Below are 18,388 nucleotides of genomic sequence, written 5' to 3' on the forward strand. Positions count from 1 at the left end.
TACAGTGTTTATTGTACAAACCAAAACCAAGTCTATTTATTTATCTTTCTGCCAATGAGATGCAGATTCTGCTAATAACTAGACACATTTGAGGATAATTTATATGTGTTCTATTTCATACTCTTCCTCTTCCCTTCAGTGTGCACTTGTCTTGCTGAGTTAGAATGAAGCAATGGCATGCAATAGATCAGCACATGTTCAATCCCAGATGGAGAGATCACAACTATAACAGGTTTGGTAACTGGCTGAACCCCCAACTGGTACAATTGGTTTAGTGGTGATATAGGGGTTAAGGCCCAGGTATAGATCACGTTATTGTCCAAGGAACTGATGAGCTACAATGCTGAGAGATCTATCCTACACTTTGGGTATATCATTGCTCTATCTATTGTTCTGTAGTTTGAACTGATTGTATCTATGTGTGATAAATCTGATCTTAGTCTCTGAAAAAGTGTCTCGACCCGAAACAGCACCCATTCCTTCACTATAGAGATGCTGCCTGTCCAGCTGAGTTACTCCAGCTTTTTGTCTTCAGTTTAAACTAGCATCTGCAGCTCCTTCCTACAATAATCTGATATTTTTGGCTAGCATGTATAACAAAGGTTTTCACTGTACCTCAGTACGCACGACAATAATACATCTAAACATATACCTCTCCCAGGGTAAAACTATAACATTTTATACTTTTCACTGCTGTGATGAATCCATGATTCATTTGATTCTTTAGTCATCTTATGCATTTACCTTCGCAAAATGAAAAGCCACAGAAATCAGAACGTTATTGGGAAGACGCATGTAAAATGTGGAAAATAGTAGTCTGAGTAAAAGCAGATAATTTAAACCCACAAAGCATGCATTGTAAACTGCATGGCAAATGTGATTTCATGCTAGGAGTCATTTAAAATTTTGGTACAAAGACCTAAATATGTCATATTTAATATCTGCACAATCTATAAGTTTAATAATGTTTTGTCCTACGGCCAACAGCAGGCCTATTTCTCACCCCTATGTGGAAATCAAAATCCCTGTCAGGAAAAATGTCACCAGCCATCTTGGGTGAGGACAAAGGAGACAAATGTTTAAAATATTTAAAAGACACTTGGATGGGTACATGGATAGGAAAGATTTAGAGAGATATAGACTAAATGCTGACAGATAGGACTAGTGTAGATGGGGAATCTCGGACGGCATGTGTAAGTTAGACCAAAGGCACTGTTTTGGTGCTGTATGACTGGATAGGTGATGTTTTTGGTCGGGACCCTTCTTCAGACAGATGTATTAAAGAGGTAGGTGTGAAGATTGGGATTCCCCATTATCTTATGGGAGAACCGTTCAGCAGTCTGATAATAGCGGAGACGAATCTGGTAGCATGTGCTTTAAAGCTTTTATATCTTCTATATAACTGGAGAGGGAACACGAAGAAATGACTGGAAATATATGCATAAGAGCTACAGGGAGAGGTTGAGCAGGCTTGGACTTTATTCCATGGAGAATGAGGGGTGATCTTATTGAGCCGTACAAGATCGTGAGCGGAATAGATCGGGTACACACACACAGATTCTTGCCCAGAAAAAACCTATGAAAAGATTTAATAGGAACCTGAGGGGCAACCTTTTTACACAAAGGGTGGTAGGTGTATGGAATGAGCTGCCAGAGGAGATAGTTGAGGCAGGTACTATCACAACATTTAAGAATCATTCGGACAGGTATATAGGTAGGATAGGTTTAGAGGGATATGGGCCAAATGCAGGTAGGTGGAATTAGTGTAGATGGGGCATCATGGTCAGTGTGGGCAAGTTGGGCCGTAGGGCCTGTTTCCACGCTGCATGACGCTGTATGATCAAATGCCGTACTTTGGCCATGGGCAGAATAAACATGCAGAATGGCCATGGACCATCTAAATGCTGCATTGGGACCATCTGATTTAATTAACTGTGATTATTTCAGATGTAAATGCAGAAATCTTCTGAGTGTGGATTAGCATCTTGGAAAAGGGTGCACTGGGAAGAGCTTCAGTTCAGTTTAGTTTATTGTCACTTGTACCGAAGTACAGTACAACCAGTCAGCAGAAAGACAATATGTGATTACAATCAATCCATTTACAGTGTATAGGTACATGATAAGGGAATAACGTTTAGTGCAATGTAAAGCCAGCAAAGTCCAATCAAGGATTGTCCAAGGATCACCAAAGAGGCAGATAGTAGTTCAGCACCGCTTCCTGGTTGTGGTAGGATGATTCAGTTGCCCGTTACAGTTGGGAAGAAACAGCACCTGAATCTTGTGGTGTGCGTTTTCACATGTATACCTTTTGCCTGATGGGCGAGGGGAGAAGAGGGAGTGGCCAGGGTGCGACTTGTCCTTGATTATTCTGCTGGCCTTGCAGAGGCAGCGGGAGGTATACATTGAATCAATAGGAGGGAGGTTGGTTTGTGCGATGGTCAGGGCTGCGTCCACAATTCGCTGCAATTACTTACGGTCCTGGATGGAGCTGTTCCCAAACCGAGCTGTGATATATCCTGATAAAATGCTTTCTATGGTGCATCTGTAGAAGTTGGTGAGAGTTGTAGAGGACATGCCAAACTTCCTAATCCTTCTAAGGAAGTAGAGCTTGTGCTCGGAATGGAGGAGGCCTATTTAGGGGTCACTAGACCCAGTGCAGACCCGTTGGGTCTGCTCCCCAACGCAAGATTCCACCACTCACCCGTTCCGCCAACGCAAGCTGTTCCCCCAACACAATATTGCACCACTCATGCATAGCCCACAACTGTCCAGGGACGGCTCATTTCTCCTCACCTCCCACGACTCCCTCCTCCTCCTCTCCACCCTCCCTCTTCAATCCCTGGAGAGGGAGGGGAGTAGAGAGGGAGGGGCGTAGAGAGGGAGAGGGGGTAGGGAGGGCAAGGGAGGGGAGTAGAGAGGGAGGGGGAGGGGGTAGAGAGGAAGGGGGCAGAGAGGGAGGGGGGTATAGAGAGAGAGAGGGAGGGGGGTAGAGAGAGAGGGAGGGGTTGAGGGAGAGGGAGGGGGTAGAGTGGGGGAGGGAGGGTAGAGTGGGGGAGGGCGAGGGAGGGAGAGGGAGGGAGGTAGAGAGGGAGGGGGTAGAGAGGGTGGGAGTGAGGGTATATAGGGAGGGGGCATCTCCTTCACCCCTCCCCATCTCCCTCCTCCACACCCCTCACCATCTCCCTCTACCACCCCACTCCCCACCCCATCTCCTTCCTCCTCAGTTCCCACATCCTCCTCCCCTCACTCCCATTCCCTGCCCCACCTACCCACGTCATAGAGCAGCACCAGGGCCTGGAACTCGGCCTGGTTCTCATACTCGGCCCCGCCCTGGCTGTATCACTCCAGCCATCAGTTCGGCCACTGCCTGGGCTCCAGTGCAGGCCCCGACTTCATCTCCAGGCTCGTTCCTGACCCCGGACCCAGGCTCGTCCTTGGTTTCAGCAGCTGCTTCTTTCTCGGCCCTAACTCCAGCTCCAGCACCAGGCTCGGATCCAGCCCAGGTCCAGTCCCCGGGCTCGGCCCTCACTCCAGCTCCAGCACCAGGCTCGGATCCAGCCCAGGTCCAGTCCCCGGGCTCGGTCGGCAGCACCACCCTCCCCACCAGGTACCGGGCGGGCGTCGGACGCCGGCAACCGCCGCCACTCCTTGTTCACCGCGAGCGCTGGAGTGCCCCTCCCTCCTGGAGTGTCCTGTCCTGCCTTGCGCGAGGCATTAATGTCACTCAGGTTTTTTTTCCGAAATAGGTAGGTGCGTGTTTTTGGAGCTGTATTTAAAATTTAATAACTTGGGAAATATAGGTGGGAATGAGATGGGAAGATGTCTATTGCCTCGACGGGAAAAATGTGTAGGATATGTGAAAATGGGAAGGCTATGGTCTAGCATTTGGAAGAAGGTAGCAAAAGCAGATTGACACATCGTGGGTTGGCCCAAACAAGACAAAGACTTTTAGTTATATAGAGATTATGTGTCAACTGCTGCGACGAGGTACAATGGATGATCAGGAATTCATCCGTAACATACTGAGAGGTCCGTTTGAGTCTGATAGCAACGAGGAAGGAGCTGTTCTTGGATCTGTTGGTACATGTTTGCAGGCTTTTGTACCTTGTGCCTGTTGGAAGTGGGCAGAGGAGATAATTCTGAAGTTATAATGAAGAAGCTGGAGAACCTACAAATGTTCACCACCTACATTAGTGTCCTAGAGTGATACAGTGTGGAAACAGGCCCTTCGGCCCAACTTGCACACACTGACCAACATGTCCAATCTGCACTAGTCCCACCTGCCTGCTTTTGGCCAATATCCCTCCAAACCTGTCCTATCCGTGTACCTGTCTCATTGTGTCTTAAACATTTCCACAACTACCTCTTCTGGCATATCATTCCATTCTCCCACCACCCTTTGTGTGTAAAAGATACCCCTCAGATTCCTATTAAATCTTTCCCCCTTCATCTTAAACCTATATCCTCTGGTTCTCGATTCCCCTACTCAAATCTACCAGATCTATTCCTCTCATGATTTTATACACCACTATAAGTTCACCCCTCATCCTCTCGTGCTCCAAGGAATAGAGTTCCAGCCTGCTCAATCGCTCCCTATAGCTCAGATCCTCAGTCCTTGCAATATTCTCGTAAATCATCTCTGTACCCTGTCCACCTTGACACCATCTTTCCTGTAACAGCATGCCCAGAACTGACCACAATCCTCTAAATGCGGCCCCACCAAGGTCGTTGCCTATTCCCTTCACTCCATAGATGCTGCTGCACCCGCTGAGTTTCTCCAGCACTTTTGTCTACCTTTGATTTTCCAGCATCTGCAGTTCCTTCTTAAACATAAAGTCCCTACTTCTGTACTCAATACTCTGACTGATGAAGACCAATGTGCCAAAAGCTGTTTTGACCACCCTGTCGATCTTCTCAACCTGTGACGCCACCTTCAAGGAACTATGTACCTGCACTCCTAGATCCCTCTGCTCTACAACACTCCTGCACATATTAGAATTTCTAAAATGCAACAGCTCACATTTCTCTGTATTTAATTCTATCAACCATTCCTCTGCCCACCTGGCCAACCGATCAAGTTCCTGCTGCAATTTGTGACATCCATCTTCACTATCTGCCATACCACCCACTTTTGTATCATCTGCCAACTTGCTATTCGTGCCATGTACGTTCTCATCCAAATCATCGATATAGATTCTTTCTATCGATATAGATTCAAGACAATCTTAAAAATAATTTCCTGATCGTTAGAAAGATTTATTTGACAGTGAAATTGATTTAAAGCATATTGAGCGTGCTCTATATCAGGACTGTGAAGCCATGAGACTGTGTTCAAAATCATTGGATAGAATCAGAGCTTTTTGCCTAGAAAGATAGAAAATAGGTGCAGGAGTAGGCCATTCGGCCCTTCGAGCCTGCACCGCCATTCAATATGATCATGGCTGATCATCCAACTCAGTATGCCATCCCTGCCTTCTCTCCATATCCCCTGATCCCTTTAGCCACACGGGCCACATCTAACTCCCTCTTAAATATAGCCAATGAACTGGCCTCAACTACCTTCTGTGGCAGAGAATTCCACAGATTCACCACTCTCTGTGTAAAAAAGGATTTTCTCATCTCGGTCCTAAAAGACTTCCCTCTTATCCTTAAACTGTGACCCCTTGTCCTGGACTTCCCCAACATCGGGAACAATTTTCCTGCATCTAGCCTGTCCAACCCCTTAAGAATTTTGTAAGTTTCTATAAGATCCCCCCTCAATCTTCTAAATTCTAGCGTGTACAAGCCGAGTCTATCCAGTCTTTCTTCATATGAAAGTCCTGCCATCCCAGGAATCAGTCTGGTGAACCGTCTCTGTACTCCCTCTATGGGAAGAGGGAGTACAGAGGAAGTGGCTATCGTTTTTTTGGCATGATTTTCCTCTCTCTGAATAACTGGAGTAAAAGCTTGTGGAATTTTATATGCAAATTGATTCAGAATTAGTCATGTTTTACAATCAATTGTGTTAGTTTTTAAAACTAGCATTAGATGCAGGGCTTGTTGCCAGTATGAATTAAACAGCATTGGGAGTTTCCAATACATTTGCTTATATGGTCGTCTAAAAATTAAGCTGCATCTTATGGCCACTAGAGCAGTAATTAGGTAAGATGGGAAATGATTTATTTTCTAAATTCAATGAAGAACTGATTACTACAATGTAACTGGTAAACAATTTTACATATTTTAAGCCATATTCAGATTATTTATAAAGAAATACTCACGGGTGATAGATTTGCTCTGTGATTTACATCATTATATATGTAATATTGATTGAATTTTCAAACTGTATGAATATGTAGCTGAATGTTTTTTTTGTTTAATAACCATATAACCATATAACAATTACAGCACGGAAACAGGCCATCTCGACCCTTCTAGTCCGTGCCGAACACATAATCTCCCCTAGTCCCATATACCTGCGCTCAGACCATAACCCTCCATTCCTTTCCCATCCATATAACTATCCAATTTATTTTTAAATGATAAAAACGAACCTGCCTCCACCACCTTCACTGGAAGCTCATTCCACACAGCTACCACTCTCTGAGTAAAGAAGTTCCCCCTCATGTTACCCCTAAACTTCAGTCCCTTAATTCTCAAGTCATGTCCCCTTGTTTGAATCTTCCCTACTCTCAGTGGGAAAAGCTTATCCACGTCAACTCTGTCTATCCCTCTCATCATTTTAAAAACCTCTATCAAGTCCCCCCTTAACCTTCTGCGCTCCAAAGAATAAAGCCCTAACTTGTTCAACCTTTCTCTGTAACTTAGTTGCTGAAACCCAGGCAATTATTCTTTAATAATCTTTAATTATGTTTCTAAAGCAGTGGTAGATTTTGTATCTGGTAAAATGGAAATATGTTTAATGGTTAAAGGATTCAGAAAAAGGACTTTACAAAGTACAGTTTGCTTCCAGTTTTCAGAGTAATTTTCTCCAGAATCACCGATGTCACTCAAATGGTATTAAAGCCGAGAATGAAAATCAAATTAAAGTTTGAATTCGAGAACAAAAACAAAATATGCTGGAACTATTCAACAAATTGGGCAGCATATGTGAATGACTGATTTGATCATTGACTGTGTTTTATGTTTGCCGATGATGCATGATTTGCAGAGAGTTTGCAGCATTTTCTGCCTTTGTTAGGAGATAAAAAACCTTTGGAATTTGTGCCACCTCCAACAGGATTCCACTTCTATTCCTCTATAGCCCACTTTAGTCAAACAGACAACTCCCGGACCTGTCTGTCTGTCCTCACCAACTGTTCCATGCCTACAGCACTGTCCCTGAGAACTGCAGTGGATGCAACCCCTTTTACCTTTTCTCAAATCAAATCAAATCAAATCAACCTTTATTGTCATCTTGCAAAGCAACAGTTGTACAGTGCAAAATGAGAAGATGTTTCCCAGGGAATACCGGAGCATCGCACATGAAACTTAAAACATTTCACACATAATAACAATAAAAACAATCCAGTCGCTGATGAAACTGTATAAATAGTTAAAAGCAGGTAAAACAGCAACATTAAAATACAGTAAAAACAATCATTAAAATGTCCAGGGCACCTGATTTGAGTGGCCAGTGCCAGAGTTATTAAAATGTCAGTGCAAAGCAGCAGAATCAGGTGGAGTGACTGTTTAGCAGCCTCACAGCCTGTGGCAGGAAGCTGTTTAACAGTCTGGTAGTCCGGGCTTTGATGCTACGGTATCTCTTGCCTGATGGCAGGAGATCCAGGTGTGTGTGGAGGGGGTGCAGTTTGTCCTTAGCTATTCTCAGAGCTTTTTTCAGACAGCGGCTCTGGAACAGTTCTTGTACCGAGGGTAGAGAGACGCCAATGATCCTCTCTGCTCCCCTCTATATGTATCCTCAAGGATCCCAAACAAACTTTTCAGTTCAAGCAGTGATTTGATTGCCCTCCTCCAAACTGATGCACAGCGTTCCATGTTCACAATGTCGCTCCCTCAGTAATGAAACCAAAAGACGGTTTGTGGACACCTGCATTCAGTCCAGAATTTGGCTTCCAGCCATTTGAACTCACCAACCCATTCTCACTCTCACCTTTCTGTCAGTGATCTCCGGTGCTCAATGGGTCAGTTTTCCTTTTTCCGTTGATACAGCTTGACCTGCTGGTTACGTTAACAGCCCTGTTATTAGCAACACGTAATACAGGGAAACAAGCATAATGTCACCCATTAACTGTTCCACTAACTAATTTGATCTAGTATCCTTTATCACAGATATTCCCTCTGTCTTCTCCAATACCAGCTCAATGCCATTACCTATTCGGCAACATAAAGCGAAATTAGAGAGCTTTTTTTTAATTTATTTTTTTATTAATTTTTATTTATTAGAAGTACAATAAGTTACAGTAGTACACACCACATATATCTTATTACATTTGTTGTACCCCTTCATTTTTTTAGCTTAAAGAAAGATAAAAATAAAGGAAGTAAGGAAAGTGAGAAAGAGTCGTGATAGTGCGAGAAAGTGTTGAAAAAAAAAGCCCAATAGAAAAAGAGTTAGAGAAGAAAGTTAAGAAATAGACCCTAGAAAAGAGAGAAAGAAAGAGAAACAATTGCTCTATTATAAAAAACCACGAAATTAAAGAGTTATCGCGTCATTGAGCCTCAGAGTATGGAAACAGACCCTTCAGCCTAACTTCTCTATGCTAACTAAGATGTTACATCTAGCCAGGCCCAATTTGCCTGCATTTGGCCCATATTCCCTCTAAACCTTCCCTATCCATGTAGCTATCCAAGAGTCTTTTAAATGATGTTAAAGTACCTACTTCTCTACTTCCTCTGGAAACTCCAATGTTCTCTGGACTCTGGATCAGTTCCTGTGGACTGGAGGGTAACCAGGGGTCACAGTTTAAGAATAAGGGGTAGGCTATTTAGGATGGAGATGAGGAAAAACTTTTTCACCCAGAGAGTTGTGAATCTGTGGAATTCTCTGCCACAGAAGGCAGTGGAGGCCAATTCTCTGGATGTGTTCAAGAGAGAGTTAGATTTCGCTCTTAGGGCAAAAGGAATCAAGGGATATGGGGGGAAAAGCAAGAACGAGGTACTGGTTTTAGATGATAGACATGACAATATTGGATGGCGGTGCTGGCTAGAGGTGCCGAATGGCCTACTCTTGCAGCTATTTTTCTATGTTTCTAACGCTTCATATATTTACCCCCCTCTGAGTTGCCCCTCAGGTATCTATTAAATCTTCTCCCTCTCACCTTAAACCTTTGTCCACTGGTTCTTGATTCCCCCTACCTGGGTAAAAAGACTCTGTGCATTCACCCTATCTATTCCACTTTTGATTTTATACATCTATTTAAGATCATCCCTCAGCCCCCATTTGTTTTCTAAATAGGGTCGCAAAATAGGAATGGAATTTACAGTTAATGTTTTCTGTGTAACCAGGTGTTCCAATGGATTTGATCGTCATCGACAAGATTGGGTGGATAATGGCTGTCCTGATGAGGTGCGTCGGTCTGAAGGAGAGTTGAGATGAGTAATAGAACAAAAGTTAATTTCAAATAGAATTGTATTATTTTCTACACCTCATTAAATCGTGTTCATGAAAAGCATTGACTGTAACATTACTAACTACATTAATGGATTTGAAGCAAAAGGATTGATGTTTTTTAGCTGTATGATGAGGTCTATCTAATGCCATCAGACTGTTGCGCCCTTTATATTGTGTGCCAGTTATATTATGATAAAAGATGGGTACAAAGAGCTGGAGTAACTCAGTGGGTCAGGCAGTATCTCTGGAGAAAACGGATGGGTGATGTTTCAAGTTGGGACCCTTCTTCAGACTGCCATTCTGTCCCGACCCAAAACATCATCCATCCTTTTTCTCCAGAGATGCTGCCTGACCTTATGAGTTACTCCAGCACTTTGTGTCTCTCTTCGGTACAAACCAACACCTGCAGTTTCTTTCTGCGCATATCATGATAAAAGTTGTGTCCACAGTGTCTCCAATGGTACTTTTGTAGCCATAATAATGCCGTAGGGTGGTTGCTTTATGAGGATAATTAGTTTCTACGCTTTACTGGAGCTGAACTGCTCTCTTTCTACTAGTCTAATGATCAGGCCTGTGACATCTCGCCTGAGGAAATGACTCAAGCTTCTTCAGCTACGACCACAAGCCTTGTGATGACAACGACAACACACAAGACCCCAGGCACCACATCCACAACTGCTATCACATCTGGCCTTCCTACTTCCAGCTTAACCACAGAAGGTATGTGGAAATCAAACCTAACAGTACATTGATCACCAGTCAAGGAATATCATGGCAGCTGCAAAATAAAATTGTCAAATTTTTACTTGTATAGCTTAGTTATCTGTATTAATCAGTCTGTTATTACGCACAATATTACTCCAATATCTTGTGTCTGTATTTGTTAATATACACAGTTTGCTCTGGTTAGAAAGTATTTTAACTTCACAAAGTGTCTCACAGAAATTGTAGAAGTTTTCCAATTTAAATAATAAGTTCATAACTCATTGGAGCAGAGTTAGGCCTTTCAGCCCATCGAGCCTATTCCACCATTCAATCAATCTTTCCTGCCTTCTCCCCATAATCTTAAACACCCTAAGGGCCTGTCCCACTTAGGCGACTTCTTTTGCGAATGCAGGCGACTGTCATAGTCTTGTTGAATCGCCGAAAAAGTGAATGTATCAAACGCATCCTACGACTATGTAGAAGACATCCTACAACTATGTAGGACAAGCTACGACTATCTACGACTTAATCACCGATGCACTCGTGACAATTGTCGACCCAATAGTGGGGACTGAAGACGACAACCTTTGACTTACAGACGACTACACCTACGATCACTGAAGCAAGCTACGACAAGCTACGACTGGCTACGACTCTATAGTCGTAAGATCACCTATAAAAATGACGTTAGATTTTTCATTCTTTTAAATTCAGTGTATTGCTTGTTTTAGTGTTAGATTTATCGAGATGTATAAAAATAAAATCCTTTAAATGCAGTGCATTTGAAGTGCTTGTGTCTGTTTACTTCATCAAAACGTTTCGTAGGGGGCGCTACTCTGGCAGCAGCCATGTCAGCAGCACGTTAGTTTTTTTTCAATTTTTTTTTTTTTTTAGTATGTTTTAAAGTATGTGTTTGATGTTTCTCGGTGTGTCTTGTGTGGGGGGTGGTGTGGGGGGGTGAGGGGGAAATCGCTTCGGTCGCCTCCTCCATGGAGAGGCGACTTTTTCCAGGTCGCCTCCCCCGTGGCCTAACATCAAGGATCGGCGCGGCCTTTCCAAGGAGATGCGCCCGGGACTTCAGCGGCGGGCGCAGCATGGACTATCGGCGTGGAGCAGGTGAGCCCTCGCTGGGGCTCGCCGGAGGGGAGCGCTCGGTTTAGCAAGTCCGCGGCAGCCGGCAGCCTGAAGTCGCAGCCTGAAGCCGCGGTCTGCACAGCTCCAGCTGGCGCGGCGTCTACAGCCCGGGATCCCTCGTGGGGGACCCGGGGAAAGAAGAAGCCATCACTGCCGGCCCGCGGCCAACTTCTACCGCGGGCCCGGCGTGAACTTAACATCACCCCTGGAGGGGAGCTTCGACCGCCGGCCCTGCAGTCTACGGTGCTTCTGGCTGCGGCGGAGACTTTAAATCTCGACCGCCGGCCTGCGGCCTACACCAACTTAAAGCCACAATCTCCGGTGAGGAAGAGCCGATCCTGGACTGACTCTGGACTCTGGTCCTGTCCACGGTGGGGAAATGGAGGAGGACTGGCCAAATTTTGTACCTTCCACCACAGTGATGAATGCTGTGGTGGATGTTTGTGTTACATTTTTATTGTGGCTGTGTGTTCTTTATTATTGTACTGCTGCCGACAACCCAAATTCCACCGACCCTGGTTGTGTGGCAATAAATTCTATATCTAAAAAAAAATAAATGTGAAAAGTCCAACTTTAATTACAGTGCATTCCTTCCTTGCGTTTGTGTGTGTTTCAATGATCTAAATATATGAGAAATGAAATATGAGATATAAGTGATGACATGAGGGACTACTATGAAAAATAATTATATTCATACATCAATTTGAGATTTAAAAGTCAGGGATTTCCTTTATTGGTAATGAAACAGACAGAAGTTTAGGGGTAACATGAGGGGGAACGTCTTTACTCAGAGAGTGGTAGCGGTGTGGAATGAGCTTCCAGTGGAAGTGGTGGCGGCAGGTTCGTTGGTATCATTTAAAAATAAATTGGATAGGCATATGGATGAGAAGGGAATGGAGGGTTATGGTATGAGTGCAGGCAGGTGGGACTAAGGGAAAAAAGTTGTTCGGCACGGACTTGTAGGGCCGAGATGGCCTGTTTCCGTGCTGTAATTGTTATATGGCTATATGGTTATATGAAACATACTAAAGTCTTAGAAACAAACAAATGTTGATAACAGCCTGGTGGGTGGTGTTGAGGCTTGTGCGCTGCCCCTGCGCTGAAGCCTTCTCCTCGGAGCCATGTCTCACACCGTCTGATCCACTGAAAGAAAATTTGCGCAATGACTGCGCACTGGAATGACAGCGCTTCACGTGGTGCTGTTTACATACCTTTTTTTTCCGCAATGAGCCAATGAAAATGACCGGTCAGCAAAGGCGATTATCTATGACTATCACGACTACCTACTATTACCTAGGATAACATGGCGTCACTACGGTGAATTTGATTGGCGTATTGAAAAAATGTAAGTACACAGCTCCACGTGGTGACTCAAATCTAGTGCATGGTCATTGCGCATTTTGTTTTCGGGACATCAGACGGTGCAACATGGCTCCAAAGAGAAGGAAGGGGCAGCGCAAGGGCATCACACATCACCACCCACCAGGCAGGTGGAGCTGACCCAGGAGGAGTATGCCCAGGTGGAGGAGGCCCAGGTGGAGGAGGCACAGGACACATGTTGCGTACGCAATGGTCTCCACATTCTTGGGCACCTGCTCCATCGTAGTCAACAAGCATCTGCTCTGCTCCCTTGACATCTGCCTGCGAGGGTGTGGCTTCATCATCCATGACCTGAGTGGGAAGGCATCATCAGCAACCAGTGTGTCGTGGATGTCAGGGTTGTCTTCTCCTTGCAGAGGTTCTGGATCAGGAAAGCCGGCTGTTCCTTCTTCCAGTGCTTGCCCAATGGAGGTCTCTTTCCAGATCCTACCATCTGCGACATTGCCAGGTGTGCCCACATCCACTAACAGAAAGTTGTAGTTCGCATCTACCGTAGCTAGGAGTACGATGGAATGGAACTTCTTGTAGTTGAAGTACATTGAAACTCCCTTGGTTGGACACCTGATGGCCACATGCTTGCCGTCAACTGCCCCATATGTGTGCTGGAAGTTCCATCTTGTATCAAAGCCCAGCACCACTCTCTTCCACTCATCTGGTGTACTAGGGCAGTCCATGACTTCATCTTCATAGGCATTGATGATGTCCTCACAGGTCTCTGAGACAATCTTGCTGATGGTGTTGTGGGCCGTAAGAAAGCTAAAGGAGAGGCTCTTGTTGCAGAGGGTGATGGCTAGGCGCAGGCCTGGTTCCTGTGGCTTCCTCATGAAGGTCTGCTTTTGCTCCATGAGAGGGCCCACCCATGTCTTCAGCTCCTGAAACAGCTCAGGGTGGATTCTAGTGACGTTTCTAAAAACAGCCTGATCTTCTTGCTGGAGCACAGCCATCAGGTTTTCATCCTGGCCCAAACTGGGTCTACTCTGGAACAAGGATTCCACCCACACTGACCTCTTCTTGGGCTTTTTCTTCACCATTCTTCTTGACCTTCTGTCTTGCGGATCAAAAAGCATGAGGGCTGCTGCCAGCAGCAGGGATTCTTCTTGTGAGAGCAATGCCCGCTGAAGTTTCTTCACGGCTGTCATGACTCAGAATGGTTGGAAACCCCACCCGACAAACCCTTTAATAGTAAAAAAGGATGATGTCATTATTTTGGAGGTCAAAAATGAGGTTCATTGGCCTCACACTTGACGCCTACAGGGTCGTAACTTGTTGCAGCTTAACTTTGGTTGTCGTAAGTGTCGTCGCAGATGTGTCGAAGGTGGACATCCTAAGTCACCACTATTGGGTCGCCGGTTGTCGGGATCTTGCCGTAGCGTGACATCGATTAGGTTGTAGGTTGCTGTAGCTTGCCGTAGACATAGTCGTAGGATGGGATCCAGTCGCTGGTTTTACGGTGATCTGACAAGACTATGACAGTCTCCTACAAAATGGCCTAAGTGGGACTGGCCCTTAAGGAAGCTTCAGAATTAGTCCCAGCTGAGTTACTCCAGTTTTTTGTGTCTATCTTCTGTATTGTTAGGTATATGTTCTATAAAGTGATTTTATAGGATTTCCAATTTTAACTACTATGTCCTGTTATTCAGCTTTTAGCTGAAAGCCCCTGAGATGTGCTGTTTGAGTTTGGACTTGTGTACTGCTCAATTCTATAGTTCGGGCACGCACAGGTCATGGATAAGTTGGGCAAAAGGGCATGTTTCTGTGCTGCATTGCCCTATGACTCTATGCTGTCACTAACTCTCTAAAGTACATCTTTTTAATTCTGTTACAGATGACACAAAGATCGCTCTGCATCTAAGGGACAATGGAGGTAAGTGTATTTATATGTGTTCATTTTTCTGCTGAATCCATTTATAGCACACAGTGGCACTTAGCCAAGACTTCAATGTGGATTTGACAACAATAAGGACACTGCTCGTTTGGAGAAATCTTTTCTGTATATATAATACTTTACAAGATGTTTTTCCTTGTGCCATCTTTGCCGAGACTCAGTCTATAGCTGTAATGAAAACTGAGTTCAGAATAAATACAGTTTCCATATTGGACGCCTGGTGTTCATGCATTTTATCAGTTACACATCAAATATATTGGATATGAAAGTATTAAAACAGCTTTATTGATTTGGTTTTGATTTTGAACATATTATGTCATGTAATATCACAATTTCTTCAGCAATTTTAATGCAAGTGATGAAGTAGATAATATGTTATTTTTTTATTACAATAATAAGGGTGTCACTCCAATTTCACTCACACTAGCTCTCAAATGCAGTAAATTTTACTGAATCCTATCAAGGAGCAGCACTTCACTGTTAGATGCTCCAGTTGTATCGATTTTCCCCAATGCGACCTACGGGAGCAGAAGTTGGGCAAGACCACTATGTCTGAGCATCACGACGAGTTTAATATGAGGCAGATGTCGCCATCAAACCTAAATAGTCAAATTTCAAGTAGTAGATGGAAAGGACTGAAATGTCTACCTTGCCTTCCAGTTTACCACAAAGAGACCACAGGCTCTGTGGCGCTAAATAGTGTAAAATATATTGTTGGGGTTATCTCTCTTTTTGCCAAGTGCGTCAGATGTTCTACCTGAAATTAGATGCAGACCTTTAAACAACAACTGCATGGTTTGAAGAGACAATACTTCTCCATACGTCTCCCTAGATAACACTGAGCTCTCAGTGCACTGTCTCATTAATCGTAAATAGACCAGTCCACCATGAAAAATCTCAGGAAGTCATCATTGCACGATGTTAATGAAATCTAATATCATTCTACACTTTTTCCGCAGCCTTATTGCCAGAACTGCAAACCTTTCCCAATATAATCGATACCCTTTGCACTTCACTGATGCCGCTAGAGTTTTCATTTATAGGCTCTAATAGTTTACCCTATAAAATCTTAAGTGGAAGAAAGAAACATAGAAACATGGAAACATAGAAATTAGGTGCAGGAGTAGGCCATTCGGCCCTTCGAGCCTGCACCGCCATTCAATATGATCAATATGAAAGGCCCTTAGATTGCATGCCTCCTTTTTATTTCAGTAATACACTCATATTGTAAGTTCAATTCTAAGAATTGCTGACTGCTTGAAGCCAACTATCATATATCCAGATGCTTTAAGCTCCTCATGCTGAATATGCAGCTGAAAATGAAGGAATGGAGCTTCTGAATACCCTGAATAAGCTCCTAACACCTGCCTTAGACTGATTTAACCCAATCTTCCAAAGTGGAGTTGCAACCATTCTTTCCAACATTTCATCAGGCCCACCTAACCAAGTTGAAATTAAATATTTCACGGGTAGGTCTTCAATCCTTGGGGAAGAGTTTTAAATGCCAGAGAAGTTAATCAATTTTCTGGTAGATTGAACACTTGCACCAGGTCTCAACTGGGGTGAGTTCTGCAGAAGCTTATCATGGGCAGAAAACGAGGAAACTCCTGGGGAAACACAAAAGCTTCTTTGATATCCTTCCTTATCTGTGCGAGTACGGGAGAACATACACTCAAGCCAACACAATCCCTGACCTGCATTTATAAATCTATACTAGAATGGAAGTAAACCTAGATTCCCATCCAAATTCTTTGGCTGCTTCGGGCAGAAATCTAATTTAATCTCTCTCTGGTCAGGAATTTTTGGTCCAGTATACTTAAGGTCCCACGGCGGCGACCTAATTCGCGAGTTTAGAAGAGTTTGCCCTTGACTCATACTCGCAGCATGGTCGACACGAGGTCCTACGAGGTCTTTGTAACTCTCCCTCATGCTCAAGAGTAGTCCCCACGTACTCGAGGTCTCAGTAAATAAAGGTCACCATGGATAAAATCGATACTTTTTTACTCGTAGGTTTAGTCGAGGTAGGTCGTAGTAGATCATAATGCTATCGAAGGTAATCGAAGGTAAAGCTCGTTGAGAAAAAAATGGAAGTAAACCGACCGTTAATGTTAAATGTGAATATCAGACAGCGCTCCCCCGCTTTCCCTGGCCCCCGCCTTTGCGATGTGTTTGTGTGTGTGTGTGCGTGCAGACGGTCGATCCGGCTCGGGGTTTCATCGCTGACGGTCGATCCAGCTCGAGGTTTTTCAGGCGAGTGCCCTCGAGCTTGAAGGTCGAAAACAGTCGCTGAAAAGTCGTGTTAGTGGGACAGGCCCTTTACAACAGGAATATTTCACATGCTGTATAACACTGTAATGAAAGAGATCCACATGACACTGTTACTAGGTTCCCTAGATATACTGATGATTGCCTTGTTCATTTCCAATTTAACTTTAGCCTCATTTGAGCTTTTGGTGGATTCAGCTATATCCAATACTTTAAAGAACCATAGATTCTTTTTTTAATCACAACCAAGACTCACTTATTGCTGATCCATACTTTTCGAAGGAGGTGTTGAAGCAACAGAATAGCTTGTTAAGTCCCTTGAGAGAACAATCTGTTAGTGTGGAAGTGAATACAAGGTATGGATGACATATTTCATTCCCTAAAGGAGATTACTCAACCAGAAGAGTTTTTACATCCATGCACACTGTGCCAAGGAGAATTACTATTGATTTCCTTTCTTATAAAGTGAGTTTTTCAGGGTGGTGCCAGTTGTGCAGAGCTTCTCATTGAGTAGGTGCAGGTTGAGTATAGAGCCTCTTGCAGTGTGACTAGTTAGATTTAGGTTTATTTTTGTCACATGTAATGAGACATAGTGAAAACCTTTGTTTTGCATGCTTCCAATCATCAGATATCTTATATATAAATACTATCAAGTCAATCTCAAATACACAGCGGCACGGTGACGCAGTGGTAGAGCTGCTGCCTTACAGCTCCAGAGTCCCGAATTCAATCCTGACCTTGGGGGCCTGTCTGTACGGAGTTTGTACGTTCTCCCCGTGACCTGCATGGGTTTTACGGGATCTCCCGTTTCCTCCCACACTCCAAAGACGTACAAGTTTGTAGGTTAATTCTCGTGGTATAATTATAATTTGTCTCTAGTGTGTGTGTGTCGGATAGTGTTAGCGTAGGGGGATTGCTGGTCGGTGCAGACTGGTGGGCCGAAGGGCCTGTTTACACACTGTATCACTAAACTAAGCTAAACTGAACTAAACTAAACTAAACTAAACTATATAGATATAGCAAAGGGTAAGATACAGATTACAGAATTTTGTTCTCAGCATTGTAGTGCATCAGTTCCATAAACAAAATCCAATGTCCTCAGTGGGATAGAGATGACTTAGCCAGCACATTAACTTATATAAGGGTCATTGCGAAGCCTGGTAACAGAGGAGAAGAAGCTTTTCTTGAGACTGGTGGTGTGCACTTGCAAGCTTCTGTACCTTCTGCCGGATTAAAGCAGGGAGAAGGAGGAATGGTGCGTCTTTTTTGTTGGCTACATTTTACTAATCTGCCTCTTTTGTCGAGAAGATCGGACTTCAGCATCAACTCCTTGAACTTAAATTCGCATTTGATCCATCAGGCGAGCTTAGAAACCTAAAACAAAAATTACCTTTCAAAAAGCCCCATAAAATTGATATGAGAACAAATAATTCTGTGGGTTCTGTAACAGAAGCTTTCTGTGAACA

At 43.9% G+C, this 18,388-nt stretch overlaps 1 protein-coding gene across 1 annotated transcript in view; it reads left to right on the forward strand.

The window, feature by feature from the left end:
- Positions 1-18,388, forward strand: part of plxdc2 (plexin domain containing 2) — a 461,845-nt gene that overhangs the window by 374,725 nt on the left and 68,732 nt on the right. The window contains exons 10-12 of the mRNA XM_033015387.1: positions 9,448-9,508; positions 10,111-10,273; positions 14,598-14,636. Of these exons, the coding sequence (XP_032871278.1) occupies positions 9,448-9,508; positions 10,111-10,273; positions 14,598-14,636 (263 nt within the window). The remainder of the gene's footprint in view (positions 1-9,447; positions 9,509-10,110; positions 10,274-14,597; positions 14,637-18,388) is intronic.

This window comes from Amblyraja radiata, chromosome 2, assembly GCF_010909765.2.
Source record: "Amblyraja radiata isolate CabotCenter1 chromosome 2, sAmbRad1.1.pri, whole genome shotgun sequence".
NCBI classification, from domain to species: domain Eukaryota; kingdom Metazoa; phylum Chordata; class Chondrichthyes; order Rajiformes; family Rajidae; genus Amblyraja; species Amblyraja radiata.